This window comes from Ahaetulla prasina, chromosome 4 (assembly GCF_028640845.1).
Source record: "Ahaetulla prasina isolate Xishuangbanna chromosome 4, ASM2864084v1, whole genome shotgun sequence".
In the NCBI taxonomy this organism is placed as follows: domain Eukaryota; kingdom Metazoa; phylum Chordata; class Lepidosauria; order Squamata; family Colubridae; genus Ahaetulla; species Ahaetulla prasina.
The window spans coordinates 21,599,004-21,619,362 of NC_080542.1; the positions used below are offsets into that span (position 1 = coordinate 21,599,004).

General features: G+C 43.2%; 2 protein-coding genes across 6 annotated transcripts; both read left to right on the forward strand.

Moving 5' to 3' along the window:
• LOC131198563 (crk-like protein) lies at nt 1-4,058 on the forward strand. The gene is made up of 3 exons (XM_058183350.1): nt 1-1,775; nt 2,062-2,517; nt 3,382-4,058. The coding sequence occupies exons 1-3, from the start codon at nt 1,602-1,604 to the stop codon at nt 3,505-3,507; spliced, it is 756 nt and encodes a 251-aa protein (XP_058039333.1). The 5' UTR covers nt 1-1,601; the 3' UTR covers nt 3,508-4,058.
• A 4,213-nt stretch (nt 4,059-8,271) lies between these two features.
• ALDOA (aldolase, fructose-bisphosphate A) lies at nt 8,272-20,149 on the forward strand. Of its 5 annotated transcripts, none has more exons than XM_058181896.1 (9): nt 8,272-8,421; nt 14,182-14,307; nt 14,461-14,672; nt 15,932-15,986; nt 16,118-16,278; nt 17,766-17,849; nt 18,024-18,198; nt 18,778-18,977; nt 19,715-20,149. In XM_058181896.1, exons 2-9 carry the CDS (start codon nt 14,196-14,198, stop codon nt 19,808-19,810), a joined length of 1,095 nt encoding a protein of 364 aa, XP_058037879.1. In that variant the 5' UTR covers nt 8,272-8,421; nt 14,182-14,195; the 3' UTR covers nt 19,811-20,149. The 5 variants fall into 5 exon arrangements, with proteins under 5 accessions (XP_058037879.1, XP_058037883.1, XP_058037881.1 ...); XM_058181900.1 differs by having other exon boundaries at nt 8,299-8,421; nt 14,187-14,307; XM_058181898.1 differs by lacking the exon at nt 8,272-8,421 and adding an exon at nt 8,429-8,446.
• Nucleotides 20,150-20,359: the final 210 nt, after the last annotated feature.

A 20,359-nucleotide genomic window follows, 5' to 3' on the forward strand; every position in this document is an offset into this window, starting at 1 on the left:
CGGCAGCTGCAATCCGGATTGCGGGCAGCGGTTTCGGTCAGGGGCGGGTCGGCTGCCCGCCAGGACTCCCAGCTTTCCGAGGGCAGGGCCAGGGGGACGATGGGCGCCAGGCCGTGGGGGGTATCCGGGATAGGCGCGGGCTGTTGAACGGGGGTGCCGCGGGCAAGCCCTGCTGCGTCCCCGGGCAGGAGTGCAGGGAAAGCGGGGAGACATGTGCAGCCGAGGCTTTATTGTGGAGTCCCGGCGGGGGAGGCTCGGCAGGGCGCTCCGCTGATTCGGAGGATGCCCTGGGTGAAAGAAGCGCTGGCTTGCATCAGGGAGTTACGGGGCTGCGATGCCGCGGTAGGCGAATTGCCGGGCGGGTGGAGATAAAATGGGGGGTTCGGGGTCTCTTTGCCTGGCGGAGCTGCGGGTGGAGGGGTAGCGCGGCAGGCTTCGGAAGCAGAGCTAGATGGCATCATGTGGGATGCTCCCCATTTAGGGAGGGGGCGACGGCTTCTTTTTCCTCTGCTGCAGTGGGGCTTTTGGGGGGGGGGAAGAGAAGGCGGGTCAATTTCTGATGTGCCAAGAGGCCTTGGGGAAATAGTTTTAATTAGCTGAGAAGCAGCAGCTGTTAACTGGGGTGCGGTGGTTTTCTCCAGAGGACGACCTAGTAATAGAAGGATGCAGGGCAGAGGACGGAGTCGATCTGTGGCGGATCCACTTCAAAGCTTTTGTGGGTTAAAGGCTACGTGGGCATAGATATTCTTCCTTGAGATGGGTTTGTGGTTCGGGGGAAGATAATCCTCTTCCGCTTAGATGCCTGTGAACCATGCCAGCTTTGTCTGTGAAAAATTAGGACTTTTCAAATTTGACTTTAAAATGAGAACAGCCTGTTATATATATATATATATATATTTGCTTGCTGATGTCTCATGATGCTTCATGTTAATTTAAATGGAGTGGAGATTTTGTAGTTTATTCAGTCTATTCTCTTAATTTTATCTGGATATTAAAAGATGCTATATTGATTCCTATGTAAATACATTACTCATCTGATTGTATTGTATGTTGATGTTTTTCGATGGAAGCTACCTTTGAGTAGCTGGTTAATTCTTAGATTGATTGTAAGCATAAAGCGATTTATTATTGTTAAAACGATTTGTTGTTGAAAGTGTACTCCTCCGGTTCCATTATATTCAAACTGGGAAATTTAGGAAAGACTTAAGAAATCGCTTCCCATTAATGATACAATTTTATTGCAGAAACTTTATTTGCATTCCTGAGATATTACTTTTCTTGTTCTGGGAAAATATTGCTGTGGTGCGGAAGTGTGTAGGAAACTAGATTTGGATACTCTCAGGAGATACAAAGTTTGAATAGTAGACCTTAGGCTGAAAGATTTTGGGGTGGAACTATATAAGAAATCCTGGTCCCTTGCAGATGTACACATCTGATTATTTAAAGGTCCTACTAAACTACTGAAAGAAGCAATACTCCAATGCAAACATTCAACAGGGTAACTTTATTTCGTAAAGTGTTGTTAAATACTAGAGCAAAACTTACCAGATTTTTTAAGGAATAACATTCAACGAAGTGAGTGGTGGTTTTTTCCACCTTCAATGTTCCCCCAAGCCATGTCTGCTTTTGGGGATGCTCACGAATGGTATTTGGGAGCTCTGAGTCGTCAGGAAGCAGCCGCGTGTCTCCAAGGGCATCGCCATGGGACCTTTCTGGTACGGGACAGTACTACGTGCCCTGGTGACTACGTCCTCTCTGTCAGTGAAAACTCCAAGGTGAATTTTTTTTTTTTTGTATAATCCTAAAATCTAGTGGGGGGAAAAAAATAGAGGGACTCTTCTGGAAAGTTAGCAGGGAGTTCCTGATACATTTAGAAGAGTGATTTTTAGACGTTTGAACTTTAGTATCCGGAATACTTGGCACTGGAGCATTTTGGGATTTAAAGTTTGCATAGAGGGATGCATCCTAGTTGGTCAAGATAGATTGTTCTGTCATATGAATTTGATGGAAGGTTTGGGATAGCAGGCTTATTGTGTTTCTTTGCCATTCTGTCTCTTTCAGGTTTCACACTACATCATAAACAGCCTCCCTGGGCGTCTACGGATTGGGGAGCATGAGTTTGACGGTTTTCCAGCTCTTTTAGACTTTTACCGCCTGCATTACCTGGACACCACCACCCTGGTAGCCCCCTTGGGACGCGTTGTAGCCCCTTCCTCTGTCCAGCCACCTCCTGCTGGCGAGTGGGTCCGTGCCCTCTATGACTTTGTTGGCCGTGACCAGGAAGACCTTCCCTTCACCAAAGGGGAACCTTTGCGAGTTTTGGCCAAGCCAGAAGAGCAATGGTGGACAGCTCAACGTGCCGATGGGCGCGTGGGTATGATACCTGTGCCATATGTCCAGCCTTGTCCATATGCTCATCCCAGCAGCCATGGCACCCCCCGACACACTCCCGTAATAGCCAGAGCAGTCCAACGAAGGGTGCCTGGTGCCAGTGACAAGACAGCATTGGCTTTTGAGGCAAGTCACCAAAACAATAAAAATAAATATCTTTAAAAAGGGTCAGGATGATCTTGATCATGGAGGGTGGTGGGGTGATCTGGTTATTATGTATGCGAATGGGGATTTATGACTCATAATGGTGATGATATAGATCAGAGATCTTCAAACTTGGCAGCTTTAAGATTTGTGGATTCAACTCCTAGAATTCTCCAGCCAGCATAGCTGAAGTCCACAAGTCTTAAAGCTGCCAAGTTTGAAGACCTCTGATATACATTAATGATGAATCTTGAGCAATGCTTCTTTTATTGCCAGGAAGCATGGAATTTTGGTCTACCTCCCCTTTACTTTTAAAAGTTATAATGTCGGGGGGAGAATGCAACTTATGCTGATAGGATTATTCAGCAAAATGTTGAGTAAAACAGTTTTGTTGGTGAAAGAATCCAGGCTACAGACTTTCATCCATGCTCTTAAGAAGCCCATTGCAATTATCAAACTATTTCCTAGGACTGAGGGATGTGCAGGCGGGGGTGGGTGGGTAGTGGGGGAGTTTAAAAGCCATAATAAACTGAACGCGCTTGGATTCTGGCATTCCTAGCAATCCAGTTCCTTCATGCCAGTATTTTGGAAGATTGGAAATGTATTGGCCTGGAATCTATTCCTCGTTTGAGATGACCACTAAAGGAAAGGAAAAAGCCTTATCTCTCAGTTGTTGGGGGTAAAGAGGTCATCAGCTTGATGCCCAACAGTTGTGGAAGTTGTTTGGCCATGTATTACAGGAGTTATAATTCTAGCACAGAAGTTAGGAAAGGTTGAGATAATGGGAAACTGCAGAATGGTGGTCAGTGTTTTGATCTTGGCTTTGTGTCTTGTGATATTCCACAGGTGGGTGATCTCATTGCAGTCACCAAGATGAATGTCAACGGCCAATGGGAGGGAGAGCTGAACGGGCGCCGTGGACACTTCCCTTTCACCCACGTCAAAGTCCTAGACTCTGAGGAAACCAGCTGAACACTCAGTGGAACACCTGAACTGTTGCTGACCCTGATAGGATCACAATGCTCTGAATTCTTAATTCCCTTTGAACTTCTTGAACATTTTGATGTGAACATTAAATTATGGCCTCCTCAGTAGACTCTTGTGATGATCCAGTTCAGTTCCTTGGATATGGGTGCTGTGACCATCTTTACCTCCTCGACTTAGGAAAGCTGCTCCTTGATAACATTATTCTTAAATGCTATTGTAGTTTTATTTGATATACTTTTGATTTTTCTGGGCTTGTTCCTTTTTGCCTCCCAAGAACTTTACTGCTTTGGCATTGTGATTTTCAATTATATGCCCTTGAAGTTGCTTCATTTTCATCCTATGACCTATGAAACAAGAAGCTCTGAGCTTTCATGAGGAACCCTTTGCCTCCCTTGGGCCTTGCTTGCTTGGAGAGGTGGCCATATGCTTGGCTTTGATCAGATAAACAGAACTGTGCCACTTCTTATAAGACCCCTGCTCAACTTGTTTGTCTGTTCCAAAACTGCCTTGTTAATTAAAGTTTCCTGCTGATTATTTCTTAGCTGCTATGGACTTCTTGGGGATGGGGGTGGGGTGGGCTGGAGGATGGATCTGGGGAAAAAGTAACAGTGCTGCCATGGTAACTAGCATCACAACCTAGGCCTTGCAGGTTGCCATGGGGAACTGGATCACAGCCTATTGCTGCAGATAGACTGAAGATTGCAGCAGTATGCACCACAGGTGTGGTTTGGGACCTCTTGCTCTCCACCTGTTGTTCCATCAAGCTTCCCTTTCCATGCGTAGGAACAGCTCCTCTGGCTCATTGGTGCAGTATTTTTCCTTACTAAATTATAAGCAAATGTATTGGTACTTGTGACCTCTGCTTAGCTTCCCCCCCACATATAATCTCAGCTTCCCCATATTGATTCATTTTCTGACTTTACATGATGTAGTAGATTCAAAATCCAGTGTCCTAGAATAGGGGTCTCCAACCTTGGCAACTTTAACCCTGGAGGACTTCAACTCCCCGAATTCTGGGAGTTGAAGTCCTCCAGGCTTAAAGTTGCCAAGGTTGGAGACCCCTATCTTAGAAGAAACCTTCCCAATCTGGATCACAATTCTCAAAATGACTGCAGTGATCCCTCTAGTGTAAATGGCTGGAGACGGCTGCCTCACGTGGAATTAATATTTAGAAACTAAACTGATCTGGTGCATTGTTATAGATCGATGATTATTTTGACACAAACCAGAGACAGTTAACACACATATATACATGTGTTCGAGAATGGGAGCAATTTAATGTGATAGGCAGGCAGGATTTTTTTTTCTGAATTCCTCTAGGTATCTAAACATGTAAGCAGATGGCAGGCATTTTCTGTGGCTGAGATAGCCTTAAGATTACTTAAAAGAGGTCCAAGGACTCATTGCAGATGTACACTTAATACGCCTGTATTTTTTGGCTCACGATAGAAAACTCTTAAGAGTCATAAAAAAGCTCCTAGGATGTGTGTAATTCTGATACCACAAGTTACCCACTTCTAATAGATATACTGTATATTAGATTCAGGGATGTGGTGGCTCAGGGGCTAGGACGTTGAGCTTGTCGATTGAAAGGTCGGCAGTTTGGCTGTTCAAATCCCTAGTGCTGCCATGTAATGGGGTGAGCTCCCGTTACTTGTCCCAGCTTCTGCCAACCTAGCAGTTTTGAAAGCACGTAAAAATGCAAGTAGAAAAAATAGGGACCACCTTTGGTGGGAAGGTAACAGCGTTCCATGCGCCTTTGGTGTTAAGTCATGCCAGCCACATGACCACGGAGATGTCTTCGGACAGCGCTGGCTCTTTGGCTTTGAAACTGAGATGAGCACCGCCCCCTAGAGTCGGCAATGACTAGCACGTGTGTGTGAGGGGAACCTTTACCTTTACCTATATTAGATTCACTGAAGCATAGCATTTTGGGCAAAAGCCTCAGGCTCCCCAAAGTTTTTTAAACACGCATTCTTATGTTGCTATTACTCCTATATTAAGCCAACATTTGTATTTTAATTTATATTCTTGGCCCACAATCTAATTCTCTGGAACAAGTGGAGGAGTGAATCTGATCTCCTAATTACCTTCAGGATAACTCTTTAAACATTTGATGATCACTCTTAGCTCTGTCCTTAATATATGTATCTGAAGTCTTTCTACTTAAGATTTTGACTGTAGATCCCAGAATTTTATAAAGTTATCCAGACATGTGGCTATGTTAAATTTTTGCACCAAATAAATAAAAGCTAGCTTTGTATGTTGGATGCACAAACTTGTCAAAGATATTTTGGCCTGTTATTAGAAGAACAGTATTCTTAAGACAAATTTCAGTGCAGGGTTAGTGTTTTCAAAGGTTGGGTTCACTCATATTATCCAATTGTTCAACTATGATTTCTTAAACAAGCCATTTGGGTTAATATACAATGTTAAAACATGCACAATGATTTACCAATTACAATGACTTGCACATAGCACTAACCTATACTGTGATTTGTTTGCTTTGAGATTAGTGTGATGTATAAGTCCCCCATTTAAGTTGAGTCTGCTTTGGTGAATTGTGTAAAAAAATACCTATGAGAATTTAAAACATGACTAGATTGTCACAACAGCTTCTATAGGATATGATCTATTCATGCAACAGATCAATAAACTGAAAACTATAGATTATCATTTGTAAGTCCCTGCAACCTTCCTGTGGCTAAATTGACAAGCCACAAGGAAACATCTTGCTCATGTTTACACTTGCCTCACCCAGAAATACGCTTATGTAATGTAAAATGAGAGCACTTTTTTCCCTTCGGGCAAACATTGCAGAATGAATTTCTGTCCACCTCATGCTAATGAAATGTTTGCTAAAAACCATCTGATTTATAACAACTCTAGTGCAGCATTTCCTTCTGTCTTAATTATTGGGTGGGGAACAATATGTGTGATTTCCAGTTCTTATTAATAGCTGAGGCATGGTTTGTTTTAATACAGATAATCCTCTACTTAACAGTGATTCATTTAGTGACTGTTGTAACTTATAATGGCACTGAAAAAAGTGACTTACTCACAGGATTGTCCCATCTCCATTGTCACATGATAAAAATTCTGGTGTTTGGAAACCAGCATGTATTTATGGCTGTTGCAGTATCCTGCAGTCAGTCTTGTGATCACCATTTGCAATTTTCCTAGCCAGCTCCCCCCAAAGTCAATGGGGGAGTTCCTTAACGATCCCATGATTCACTTAACAACTGCAGTGATTTGCTTATAACAGTGGTAAAAAAGGTGGTAAAATTGGGCATAACTCACAACCACCTCATTTAGCAAGGGACATTCTGGTCCCAATTATGATTTTAAGTCAAGGACTTCTGTTAAAAGTTTGTTGGGTAGCCATACCAGTCAGATTCTATCTATCACACTTGCCTGATGAATTATAAGTGCTGGATTCATAGTGCCCTGTGATGAAAACAAATCGTTCACTTAGTGCAAGCAGCAAACTGACAAAATTAATATATGACTTCTACTACACACACAATAGCTTTATCAGAACTACACAAGACTGTGCAAACTTGTCAGTTTTCTGGAGCTGTTCCCCAAGAGACTGTGGTGCAAACTTGGGGGATGAGAGGAGAAATGGATACATTCAGAGATGAGAAAGGAGTAGCAATGTCCGAAAATAAGACCAGGTCATGCAGTGTTGCTTAATATGTCTCTGGAGAAGATTTAATTTATGGAAGGGACAAGAGAAGTGTCTAAACTTCTGGCAACCCTTAATGTTGTAAGCTGCCCAGAATTGCCTTGTGGTGAGATCAGAGGTGGGTTTCAGCAGGTTCTGACCAGTTCTGGAGAACCGGTAGCCGAAATTTTGAGTAGTTCAGGGAACCGGTAGTAAAAATTCTGACTGGCCCTGCCCCCATCTATTCTCTCCTCCCAAGTCCCAGATGATCGGGAAGAAATGAGGATTTTGCAGTAACCTTCCCCAGGAGTGGGGTGTGAATGGAGATTTTACAGTATCCTTCCCCTGCCACGCCCACCAAGCCACGCCCACAGAACCGGTAGTAAAAAAAATTTGAAACCCACCACTGGGCGAGATCAGTGGCAAACAAATTTAATACATAAGCAAACCCTTATTCCCAGTCCTTAAATCAAAAACTCAACCTCCGATCTGTTTCCTGTCCGCCAGTGGAAGATTTGTCTTCAAATTTTTGCTTTTGCATTCCTTAAGACCTACAGAGGGAAAAATTGGTTTTCTAATTCTTTGCCTCTGCCCTTTTTGTTGTGTTGCAGTTGGCAGCCTTGACACATTTAACTCTCTGGTGATTTAAAAATGCTCTTCCACCCAGAGGACAGTAGGTGGCATTGACAATCTTGGCATCCCAGGAGCAGAAGATTGAAATCTAGCAAGAAACAGAAGCAAGATACCCAGAGAAGGTGATTTGGTAAGAGAGAGTGGTGTCTTCATGGTTGAATTTTTTGCCAGTGGCAGGGAGGGGAACCAGAAAACTTGGAACAGGAGGATCCGCTAACCAAGTGTCTCTGCATGGGGGGCTTAGAGGGCTCCAAGTAGGAACGGGTCTGAAGAACAGAAAGTGTGTTGCAATTGGGCGATGCCCCCTTGGTGGTGGTGGGAGGTTGGCCCTTGGCCCTTTCTCCCCCCTCGCCCCATGACCCTCTTGCTGTTCCTTGCTCTGCAGGGAATGTCAAGAGCCTCGTGTTTCACCTGCTCAGGTCCCCAGGCCTATATTTAGCCTGGCCAGCAAAAGGTCAGGAGTTGGGGAGAAGGTTAGCCCAGCCCCGCCCAGTGACTGCTCCCTCTTTTTATAGCCCTCCTCCGGTCTTTGCCTCTTGCCAGTCAGCAAGCACCCTCCGGAGCTGCCGTGTCTCGCCAGAGCCCCCGCTGTATCCACGGTATAGGATGGTGGGGGGAGGGAAGGTGATTTCTCATTACTGTATAGTTTTAGAGTGGAGCAAGGTTGGCGAGAGCAGAGGCTGGCAAGAGAGAAGTCGGCATTTTTTTCCATAGCAATGAGCCTGGGTGGGTGGGTTAGGTTGCAGTGGGGTCCTGGGGAGGGGATAGGTCGCAATGGCTGTGCTGGAAAAATTGAATAGGTAAGGTGCAGATCCACTGTGCAAGTAAGTTATTCCCAGCCTCAAAACTATCCATCTCTTATTTTGATTATCTTGTTTTTTTAACAGGGCCCTAAAATGGAGAGGTTTTTTTTTTTAATTTTCTGTTATTTTTTTTTGGCAGCCAAAAGCTTTGTTTCAATCCTCCAGGCCATTCATCTCTCCTTCCCTTTAGGGATTTTAGATAAAGTACTCTGTGGGTGTGCGGGTGTGTGCGCGCACAGCGCAAGCTGTCCTGTGCTGGGCTGTCTATTTCAGAAGATTTAAGTTCCAGTTCTGTTTAGAATTGGGTTTCTCTGCTCGTTTTGGGCCAAAAAGTTTATTGTCTCAGACTGTGCATTAGCTAACATTATCTAAGACAATTGTTTCTTCCTTTTGACTGGTTATGACTTGCAAAAAGTACAAGCTGCTGGTTTGAGGAAATACTGCTAACACAATTTCCTGTTCTGCAGACCATGTTTGTGTCTCAATATTTTCTCTGCATTCTTGTGAGGTATCTAATCTTTTTGTCTGTAAATGTATGTCACCTGCAACCTAAGTCAACACATTTATACCCATGCTGCTATTTTGCACTTTCTCTTTTTTTCCTTGTTCCTAAACATCTTCCATCCTTGTTTTCCTGGATGATAGGATAGTTTCCATGTAGAATAATTTATATTGCTCCTTACAGCATCCATAACTCATTTGCAAAAAAATCTCTATAGGGGTGAACACACATCATTGAAATAGATAAGGATAATTGATTTCACACTCTAAGTATGTCCAAGCCTCAATCCAACCTTTAAATGCAATGCATATTTTTAAATGTGCCAATAGCTTTCTATCCTGCATTAAAATCAATTAATCTTCTAGGCTATATTTTTTATATATCACTTGTACAAATGATTCATGAAAACATGAAGAAGACTGTCTATATTTTTGGCTTACTACACCATTAGCCTGGTAGACCCTTATGGATGGCTTCCTAGCCAGTTATGTTAAAAAGACTGCAGTAGATTCTTATAAATTATCTATGTTGCTTTTATTGGCTTTACTGAGGTATGAAAATCAGGAATAGTTTTTTATAAGAAGCTGCACAGGTAGCACCTTTCTTCAGGTATCCTTGAGTCCCTGTCACAAATTTGGAGTAGAACAGCTGTGCTTTAGTTTGTTGCAAGACAATTTTACAGCAACTTACTGTGTTACATGTTTTTGGTGCCAGAGTCCATTTCATTTAAATTATAAAACTGCTTTTATGTCAAGAATTCGATGTTCTTGCCAATCTCCAGAGAACCTCTCTTGAAGCTGAAGATGAATGCATTGAAAGTTTATCTGTTTTCCTCCCACACTGCGCTCGCTCTGGGAGCCCCCCTCCCACTTCCTTTTATTGAAGCTCAGCTGTTCACACTCTTGCTTAAGCCAAGCTATGAGAGGAATTTTGGGAACATTGATCTGGGAACATTGGTCTGGGAACATTGAATCAAGTTACTAGGTTTCATAAATCCTGCAACTGATCAGAAAATATTACAGCATTGTGGTTTGGGTCTAATTGCTGACCTCTTTGTCTCGCATCTATTACATATCTGATCTATAGAAACCCCCCAAAATGGATAAAAAAAATTGCATGCAATATAATTATCTATCTTTCAGATTTAAAGATGGAGATGCCATTGTAGGGCAAAAATATGGAAGCATTCCTGGAGCAGCTGTCTCCAAGAGCTGCATCTGTTCTTCAAAAATTATCCTTTAGTTTTGACAGGGCTACAGAAAGGACCATAAGTGGCAGGGGTGAAAGAAGGGGGTTCTCCACTGCTTGCTACGTGAGAGCCTGCACAGAGACTGTGACTCCACAGTTACCGTAATCATCCCAAAAGAAGCCCATTTTGGATTCAGCCTGGTTTAGGCTAGCCCAGGGGTCTGCAAACTTGGCTCTTTTAAGACTTGTGGACTTCAAAGTTGAAGTCCACAAGTCTTAAAAGAGCCAAGTTTGCAGACCCCTGAGCTAGGCTATCATTAAAAAAAGTTTTAGGTAGGGCTTAAGAAATTCAGGCAACTGGTGAGATGCTGTTACACTGAGAGCAAAGGGGCCGAGCCACCTGTCTCCTGTCATAAATCAAACAGCGGTGCCTCTCTCACCTCTGAGGCAAATATTTCTCAACCTTAGCAACTTTCAGATACGTCTTCAACTGTCAATCTGAAAGTTGCTAAGGTTGAGAAACATTGGCCTAGGCACTGGGGCATTAGATAACTCACTAGGAGTGCTGTTTTCCACCTTGGCAAATGCCTCTTTGCATTCTCTTATCTTCCATCTGTTGTTTCCTTTAACAACTGAGCTCACTCCAGAAGAATAGGCAGCACTGTTGCAAGACTACTCAACCGTTGTTCCTTGATGTCGGTATTCTGCCTGAAAACTTCAAGGGATATTTACATTTATGTATGATCCTTACGCAGATAATTAGTAGGCCTTTCTACTGAATGTTTCACCTTGAATATCCAGTAAGCAAATTGGGAAGATGCATTAAAGTCATGAGTGTGACTGTGTTCATGCCATTCAGAAATGGATTGCACTTCAGACTTCTTTAGTTACAACCAAGATCTCCCTCCCCAACACCCCTGGCTCCTAAAATGCGTGCTTTAATTTCATATAATCCATTTTTTTGTTTTTGAGTAAGCAGAAAGTGTTTTGCCACTCGCTGTATTTCTTCAAACAATTAACATAGGTTTTGTGAAGAAACTAATTCAGCTTAAGGTACTGTTCAAACTGAGATGCATTCCTTTTAAAAATATTATTTAAATCTCAATAGATGATAAAGGTTTGATTGTATCAGTCATGGGCTGTGGTCATGTAATTATAATCACGTTTTGTAGAATTTACAAATATATTGTCTTCATACCACAATTAACTATCAGAAGCTGTGTTGGTGCAACCCAGGAAGCCAGTTCATTGTTTTGTATGAACACAGCCTGGGACTAATTGTTGTATCTCTACTCCTTCACTTGCCAGTCCTAGGTTCTTGGAATTAACACTGCTAGATTGGCACAGAACATGCCACTTAAGCTTATCTTATTTTTTTTAAAAACCCTATCTTTATGGTCTCAAGCTGATGAGCCACTTGCTCATTGCATTAAAGCAGTGTTTCTCAAACTTGGCAACTTTAAAACAGGTGGATTTCGATTCCCAGAATTCCCCAGCCCAAAATTTTTCTACTATTCAGAATCCCTCCATCTGACCTTGCCCCTATCTATAATGTTGATCCTCCTGAAGATAAAAACATCCATGCAGGCAGGACTGGGTCAAAGGCTTGCTTAATCCAACATTGTGGGGTCACCCATACCAGAAGAAGGTTAAGGAACAGAAGAACTGGAGGGGAGTGGGGGACAGCCTTGTTTCCCATCCATCTTCCCTAGCCAAGGGAATCTACACCGCCTTTGCTATATTTTGTGTCAGGAAGTTCCCCCACATAGGGGCTCTTTGGAACATCTGGTGCTTTAAAATTGAGCTGACCCCAACTGAAGTGTTTGGGCAGATGTGGCAGGCACCCAATGTTCTGGGATTTTTCCACCCAGGTCTATTAATTGAGGGCCTCTTTTCTTCCCTCTTATCACTTCCAGGGCATTTTGCTATCTTTCAGTCCATATATGCCCAGGGCATTCTTTTTGGTAGCTGAGATCCAGCACTCATGGGCCAGGATGGGGTAGGGCAAGATCCAGAAATAGTACTGTGTCCTTCAGGAAAGGACAGAAGAGCTGAAGGAAGAGTGATCGGGTTTCCCCTTGAAAGGTCAGTACTGAAATTGAAGTTGGAGAGGATGTTAAGGAGAAAGGGGGGGAAAAAACAACCCTACAGAGACACCAATTTGATGTAACTTCAGCGGTTGAGGTTTAAAATTCTTTCATGCTCTTTAACTGCCCTTTCATACCACTACAGCAGGGTAATCGAAGAGAGGGTTTTTCACCGCCGGATAATGTGTTTGGAGATTCCAAGCCAGGTTTCCCTTGCCATTAGAAAACCACATCTTATTGATTGTGTAATTTTACTGCTTAGATTATGCAGCAGTAGCCTTTTTTTTTTTTTTTGCACAATCACGACCAAGCCATGCGAATTCTATACCCTGCCCTTTTTCCGTGCGCGACTCAACAGAGCCATCCGCCCACGTTACGCTTCGTTTCCTTGTGTGTTTTTTTACAAAATACTTCGTCGTGATTCGGAGAAAGAACTCGGGCTCTTTAAGTCTCTTCCCTCCTCCTCCCCGCACCACCCTAATGAGTCAACTTCTCACCCTTTTCCGCCTAAGTTACGTGACGTTCGATTTTGGAAGGTTGGGGCTCTCTGCGTTCGATTCGAGTTCCTCACTCGGGTTTCGGGCGCCTTAGCCATCTATCAAGCGGCTGCTGCTGTTTCTCCGCGCGCACGCGTTAGTACTTTTCCGAAGGAGGAGAGCGGTGAGCCATCTTGATTTGGAAGGTTGGGGGTGGGGAGAGAAGGGAAACAATGTGCACTACCACAAGATTGGGGAACAATTCTAATTTCTCTCCCTGATTCATTTTTTTTAAAAAATGCAAGAATCTTGTTTTGCACAGGTAATACTTGCTGAAGGGAGGGAAGAGAAACCACTGGGGACGCAGGAGATGAAGTCACGTGGCGAAGTTTAATATGTAACTGTTGCGCCGGAAAATTGTGGGATGAGGGGTTTTGCCTTTTCTTCCCCTTCTTCCTTCTAGTATAATTCCCGATCTTAAAAAGATCAGATTTTGCGCCCTAACCGCAAACCCGTCTTCTATGTTTATGCTTTTGGGTTTTTTTTCCTTTTTCTTTAAAAAAAATCTATAGTAATTTGCAGACCAAAAAATGAGACTAGATGAAAGATTACAGGCTGTACCAGAATACTGGGGTTAGGAAAGCTGAAAATGGGAATAAAATATTTCTTTGTCCTTGAAATGACCTTGGCTGGGTTAATTTTTCCCTTTACAGGAGAAAATGTTCTTGTTTTCAGTTGGGGAACGCTCCTTTTAACCTGAATGGAAATCCTCTTCTAATCTCTATGGTAACATGTTCTCTGTTAGAAACATTTGGCAGTCCATCAGGGATAGATGTATGGCTGTGTTGCAGTGTGGAGGAACAAGGAGACCTGATCATAAATGGCCAGTCATGTAAACCATTACAGTAGTTTGGAATCGAAATCATGACTCAGAATGAATAAACATATTCTAGGTGTCCTTTCCCTAATTAGGAAACCCTTCAGATATATCCCACTACAGTTGTGATGCTGGGCTTCTGCTGGCTAACAATGAAAAGCTTGCATTCCAGCCTACCTATTAAGGTGTCAGAATTGGGAAGGATGAGATTAAGCTCCCCTGAGCATGTGCATAGTGCAGGAATTGATAAAACACAGAAAAACTTTGTATTCCCCCCCCTACCCTGCAAATGTATGGGGCTTAAAATTGCTGCTACTGCTGTGCTTTTAGGAATTCAGAAGAGCACCTGGGTCCCCCCCTCCCCTGATCATCCTTTAGCTACAGGATCTTGTTGCCGAGCCATTAACACTTCCTGCCTTTCTCTAGTATAGTCATTCAAGATGCCTCACCAATACCCAGCCTTGACTCCAGAGCAGAAGAAGGAGCTGTCAGAAAATGCTCTCCGCATTGTGGCAACTGGCAAAGGCATCCTAGCAGCTGATGAGTCTACTGGTAAGAGCCAAAGGGGTACAATTGAGAGGCGCTGGACTGCGGTTGGGGAGGCAGTGGGGAAAAACGGGGGAGGGAGCAGGACTTTGAAAGACCTGCAGGTCTGAAATGGAGCATTTGACATGAATGTCTGCTTTTTTGTCTTTTACCTCTTAGGCAGTATTGCCAAACGCTTGCAGTCCATTGGCACTGAAAACACAGAAGAAAACCGCCGCTTCTATAGGCAACTGCTCTTCACCGCAGATGACCGTGTCAACCCTTGCATTGGTGGTGTCATCCTCTTCCATGAGACCATGTACCAAAAAGCTGATGATGGGCGTGTCTTCACAAAGGTCATTAAGGACAAAGGTGCCCTGGTTGGCATCAAGGTAAGCATCTTTTGGGTTTTAATTAAGGGTTTGCAAAACCTAAAATTGGGATGGAATGGTTTGAACAAATCTGGAACATAATGCGAGGAACAGAACGTTTGATTTGACCCAGACCTAATTTTCTGTTACTAAATCGCATAAGAAAAATGAAGGATGCTAATATTCATTATCACCATTGAACTCTTTGGATGGAGCTGATTGGAGTCATGATTCAAGATATATGAGGCCACTGGATTGAAGAAAATGGGTTTAGATAGTCTCTCATAACATATTGCCTCTAAAGAAGGATTCTATGTAGGAAGGCAGAATACGCCAAGTCTTCTGCGATCTTTTATGATACTGAACATAATTCCCCTTTTTCCCAGTTTAATGATGGACAGGAAGTTGTTTGGATACACAGACTAAACACTGGAATCTTTTTAATGTGTTTAATGGGGAACCAATAAGGGAGGAGAGAAAGGGTGGCTGCGGAGTTTTGCTATTGAAACAGGAGATTGACAACTGTAATAGATATTCAGAGTGATGCTTTTATAATCTTTTCATTTGGATCAGCTATTGTTTCCTATTTCTACATTTGATTAATTTGATAGATTAGAATTCCAAAGGCTTATATACTTTCTGAAAGCTAAGCAAACGTTGCTCTTGTTAAGCGAACCAATGGTCCTCTATTGGCATGGTTTTACTGAAAATCAGAAGTAAAATGGGTCACACGACTGCAGGACACTACAAACAGCTGTAAATATAGCCATAAACGTGGCCAAATGTTGCTAAGCACCTTAATTTTGGTCATGTAACCATAGGGGGAAGTACTGTCAGAACTTCAAATTCAGGTTGTAAGCTCTAAGGTAGGTTTGTTGTAAATCTGAATGGTCACAGGTCATAAGTTGAGGATTACATATGTAAGAAGTTGGACTGTAGGATGAACTAGAGAAGCTGTGAAAAGTAAAGGCCAAAGTAATTCTAGTAGTGACTCCTAAACTGGGAGAATGGCTCCAACAGATCCCACGAACAACGTAAGTTCTCCATCCAGAAGAGTGAAGTGCTAGGAACAGCTAAGTTTCTGAGAAGAACCTTCAAACTCCCAGGGCTCTGGTAGAGGACCCAAGACTGAAGAAAACACAGCAGACAACCCATAGGGGTGAAAAGAGAATTTTTATATTTCTGCCTTAATTACTCTTGGAAATTAAGGGTGTGTTGATGAGAATGGAGCAATCGGTCATCAGTTTGACAGATATTCTTCCTTTCCTCCCTCTGTGCAGGTTGACAAAGGTGTTGTGCCTCTTGCAGGAACTAATGGAGAGACCACCACCCAGGGTGAGTAAATACGTGCGAGCAGATTATAAAAGATAGCTGACATAATGGACTAAACCTGGATTCATGTAGCAATTGAAGGTTCAAGTTGAGGCATTCAAAGAAGTTCATTTTTATAATCTCTAACTTTGTAGGTCTGGATGGCTTGTCTGAACGCTGTGCCCAGTACAAGAAGGATGGTGCTGACTTTGCCAAGTGGCGCTGTGTCTTGAAGATCACTCCTACCACCCCTTCCCACCTGGCCATCATTGAGAATGCCAATGTGCTTGCTCGTTATGCCAGCATCTGCCAGCAGGTGGGCGCACAGCGACATTAGGAGAGGAATCATGGCCGTCGTTGGATAGCGGCCACATTTTTGCTTCAACAATGATCGATGCACCCACTGATATTTAATGGAGGGGAAAGCGTCATAATGGAGCAAATGCAATTCATGGAACAGAGCCCAAGTTTGATCTCTCTTTAAAAATTCTTAGCGGGCTGGGTTGTTAGACAGGCTGGGTTTCAGTTAGCTCGATACAGCTCTGTGAAGCAGAACTCCTTAAATTAATGTCATCTTTAGCTGCCAAGTATATCTCAAGAGGGTGGTGTTGAAATTGCTGTTTTGTGATCTTCTGTCAACAGAAATGGCTCTGGGCAATTTTGCAAGGACATTCAATGTCCTTATTTTGCCGATGGTTGGAGTTAGATACGTGATTGTAAATTTTCCCTGGGGCGTACTTCAGTAAACATCCCCAAACATATTATGCTTCACTACTTACAATCTTACACGCAGACTGCATGGACAAATTGGAAAGAGTTTGGGTTTTTTTTTCTCCTGAAAATAGAAGGTTGTTTACAGCAGGGGTTATAATCTGTAAAACCCCACATTTCAGGTTTTTCCAAAAATTGCCATCTAGCTGTAATTTGAATATGAAGAAGGGAAAAAAGGGAACCCACTGAGAATAACTATATTAGCTTTACCTAGTGAATTTATATCCTACCTTTTGCTTGGGCAAGAGGTCAAGGGAGCTAAGAAAATTAAAAACTGCTATTTTGAAAATCTATGTGTAATTAAAAGCTAGGGAGTCCTCGACTTATGACCATAGTAGAGTCTTCATGGTGAAAAGTTGTGAGGGTAGAAAACAGATCGGTCATATAACTCAGAATTCCCCAACCGTTCTGGCTTTGCGGAAAGGCAGCGGGGGGAGGAAGTTCCGTGCGAGTGGTGGGCACATATGCCCACTGCAGGCAAATGGAGCGTGTTGACTGCCCACTGCTCGCTCAACTGGGAATGTGCACACTCAGTCGCTCACCGCTTCTGTGACCCAGTTCCGAACAGCTCAAGGTCCGGTAGTTGGGGACCCCTGATGTAACTGGCTGGATTTTATGGCCTTTTTTACTGTGTTTTAAAAAGCTAGAGATTTCCTAAATACCATGGGGGTGGGGTGGGGGGGTGAACAAGTTTCTCAAGAGCAAAGTGGCTGCGGTCTCTCCAACAGAGGGGACACAAAGGAACAGCAGGAAGTTCTTAATGGCTGATAGATTTGTGAGGAGGAGGAGGGGGAAGCCCTTCAGATAGTGAAGTCCTCAGCCATTTAGAATTAACGCCAGCATCTTACAAAGTGCTTAAGAAGTGACTGGTAGTTGATGTAGTGCTGCATACTATTTCAAAATTGGACACAGCCTGTGACTTGAAAAGGGGTATTGGTTTCTGAAATGGGATTTATTTTTATTTTATTTTTTTGTACATTGTCAATTTGGAGTTTTCTAATCATTGACGGCTCTCCTTTCCCTGAACTGCAGAATGGAATTGTTCCTATTGTGGAACCAGAAATCCTTCCTGATGGTGACCATGATCTCAAACGCTGCCAGTATGTGACAGAGAAGGTGAGGATGGGGAGGGGGCTTGTCAACTGACATCAATGGGTTAAAGTGGGTATGGGTGGAAAAGACTTTTGCATGCCTCGTAACCAGAAAAGGAGGCTTCTAATGTGACTGAGAATTCTTTTGACAACGGAAAGCTTACAAATTACATCTTCCCTTGATTTACTCTACGGACAGGTTCTGGCTGCTGTTTACAAGGCCTTAAGTGACCATCATATCTACCTGGAGGGGACCCTGCTGAAACCAAACATGGTGACACCTGGCCATGCCTGTACCACCAAATACGCAGCTGAGGAAATTGCTTTTGCCACTGTGACTGCCCTGCGCCGCACCGTCCCTCCAGCAGTGCCTGGTAAGAAAAATCAAACTTCCAACACCTTAATTTTCTGCCTGATTCTAATCCCAAAGCGGATCATATAGACACATTCACAGCTATAGAAGATTACTTGTCTGCATTTGGGTTTCCCTGTTGCACTTTATAATAATGAAAATAGTTAATGTGTTAGTTTCTTCATTCTGGAGTTCTTCAGTTGTGTTGGGACTGTGGCGCTGAAACTCTGGGAATTGCAGATCAAACACGTCCAAAAAGTTGACCTGTGAGATTATTGATGATATTTTATACCACGCAAAAAGTGGAAGTGGTTCGCTTGCTAGTGGAGTGCTATAGTAATCTATTCCCCCTTTAAAAACTTGGGGGCTTCCCCATTTTGTTAAGATGCACTCCATCCATATAACTGGATGGAGTGCATCTCATTTCTTAAAGGGCCAGAGTACACTTTAATTTCTGAAGATAGAATGCGTGAATCCTTGAATTTCTCAATGCTGAATTTCCCCCATAAAAACAATTCCTCTTTTTTAAAGCTATTTTTCACAGACCTCAAATCCATATTTGGTTCTGCCTGGCTTACTCACATTCTCTTTGTGGTCACAGGAATCACCTTCCTGTCTGGAGGTCAGAGTGAAGAAGAGGCTTCCATCAATTTGAATGCCATCAATAAGTGCCCTCTGCACAAGCCATGGGCCTTGACCTTCTCTTATGGCCGTGCCCTGCAAGCTTCTGCCCTCAAGGCTTGGAGTGGCAAGAAAGAAAACATGAAGAATGCTCAGGAGGAATACGTCAAGCGTGCTTTGGTATGTTTCATCTAGCAGGGTTTAGCAAGGGGTTGTCTTGATTGCTGAAAAGTACGAGCGTAATCCATGAATGAGAGAGTTAAAATTATTCGATTTCCCCAAAAGTTAAGCATACAAAGTTTTAGACATACTTTTTAATTAAGATGAGGGAAGAAGATTAAGTGAAAAACAACTTTAGTGGGAATGATTTGTGATGTTGCAAATCACAAGAATCCTGGTGGTGCAGTGGTTAGAATGCAGCATCACAGGTAAACTCTGCTCACAGCCTGGAGTTCGATACCTGACGGGCTCAAGGGTGACTCAGCCTTCCAAATTCGGTAAAATGAGGACCCAAATTGTTGGGAAACAATATGCCAATAATCCTGATGTTGTAAACAGCCCAGAGAGTGTTGTAAAGCATTATGGGGCAGTATATAAATCTAAGTGCTATTGCTATATTATTCTGGTGGTCACACTTAACCAAGAGCCTTTTGTAGGAGGGAAAGAGATTGAAAGTGGGAGGAGTGGTCTTGTATTTGCCAGCAGTTCTGCCACAAAAGAGGTCTGTGGGAAAGTTAGATTCCTTGCAACTGTCTCCTCTCAGCAAGAGAAAGGGCTTTACTTCAATAACTAACCTCAGTTTCTGCTGTGGCTGTCCATGAGCTCAATATGGGCAGGGAAAGTGAAGCAATGTGCTATTTTTACTTTTGACCTGGGACAAGTCCTACTTCTTTCTCAATGACTTTTCCTCCTTACAGGCCAACAGCCTTGCCTGCCAAGGTAAATACATTGCATCTGGCCAAACAGGAGCAGCTGCCAGCGAGTCTCTCTTCGTTTCCAACCATGCTTATTAAAAACCAGAGGCTTGGTTACACTGTCTGCTCTCTTGTTGCTATATTGTGCCTGGGCTACTGTGATGTCTGCTGGCTGTTTTTTACCTGTTCCCCTTCCTCCCCTCACCCGTCCCTTTTGCCAGCTTCTCTTGTAAGAGAAAGGTGTAAATCTTTGTCTTGACGTGAAAAACCTAGAAGTTCTGGTGGATTTCCTTCTCTCACACATCCCCCTCTTCATATGTGAAACCCAGCTTCTTCTGGTGAACGACACTCCCGGTCTGCGGCCAAAACATCAAAATTTCTCCGGAGCAGGGATGCCTGACTCGCAGACCTCTTGAAATAAAAATCTATTTAAACATTGCAAGTGCCTCTTATTCTTGTCCCTCTGCAGAACTTGAGCAAAAATTGTCTGCTTTCTCCACTGCTCACAGTGAGGAGCTGCCTTTTTCCAGTTAACAAAAATATTAGTCCCATCATTAGATGGAAAGACGACTTAGAACCATTTGATTAATGGCAATTCGAAATTGCAACAGTACTGAAAAAAGTGAGTTGCAACCTGTTCTCACGCTT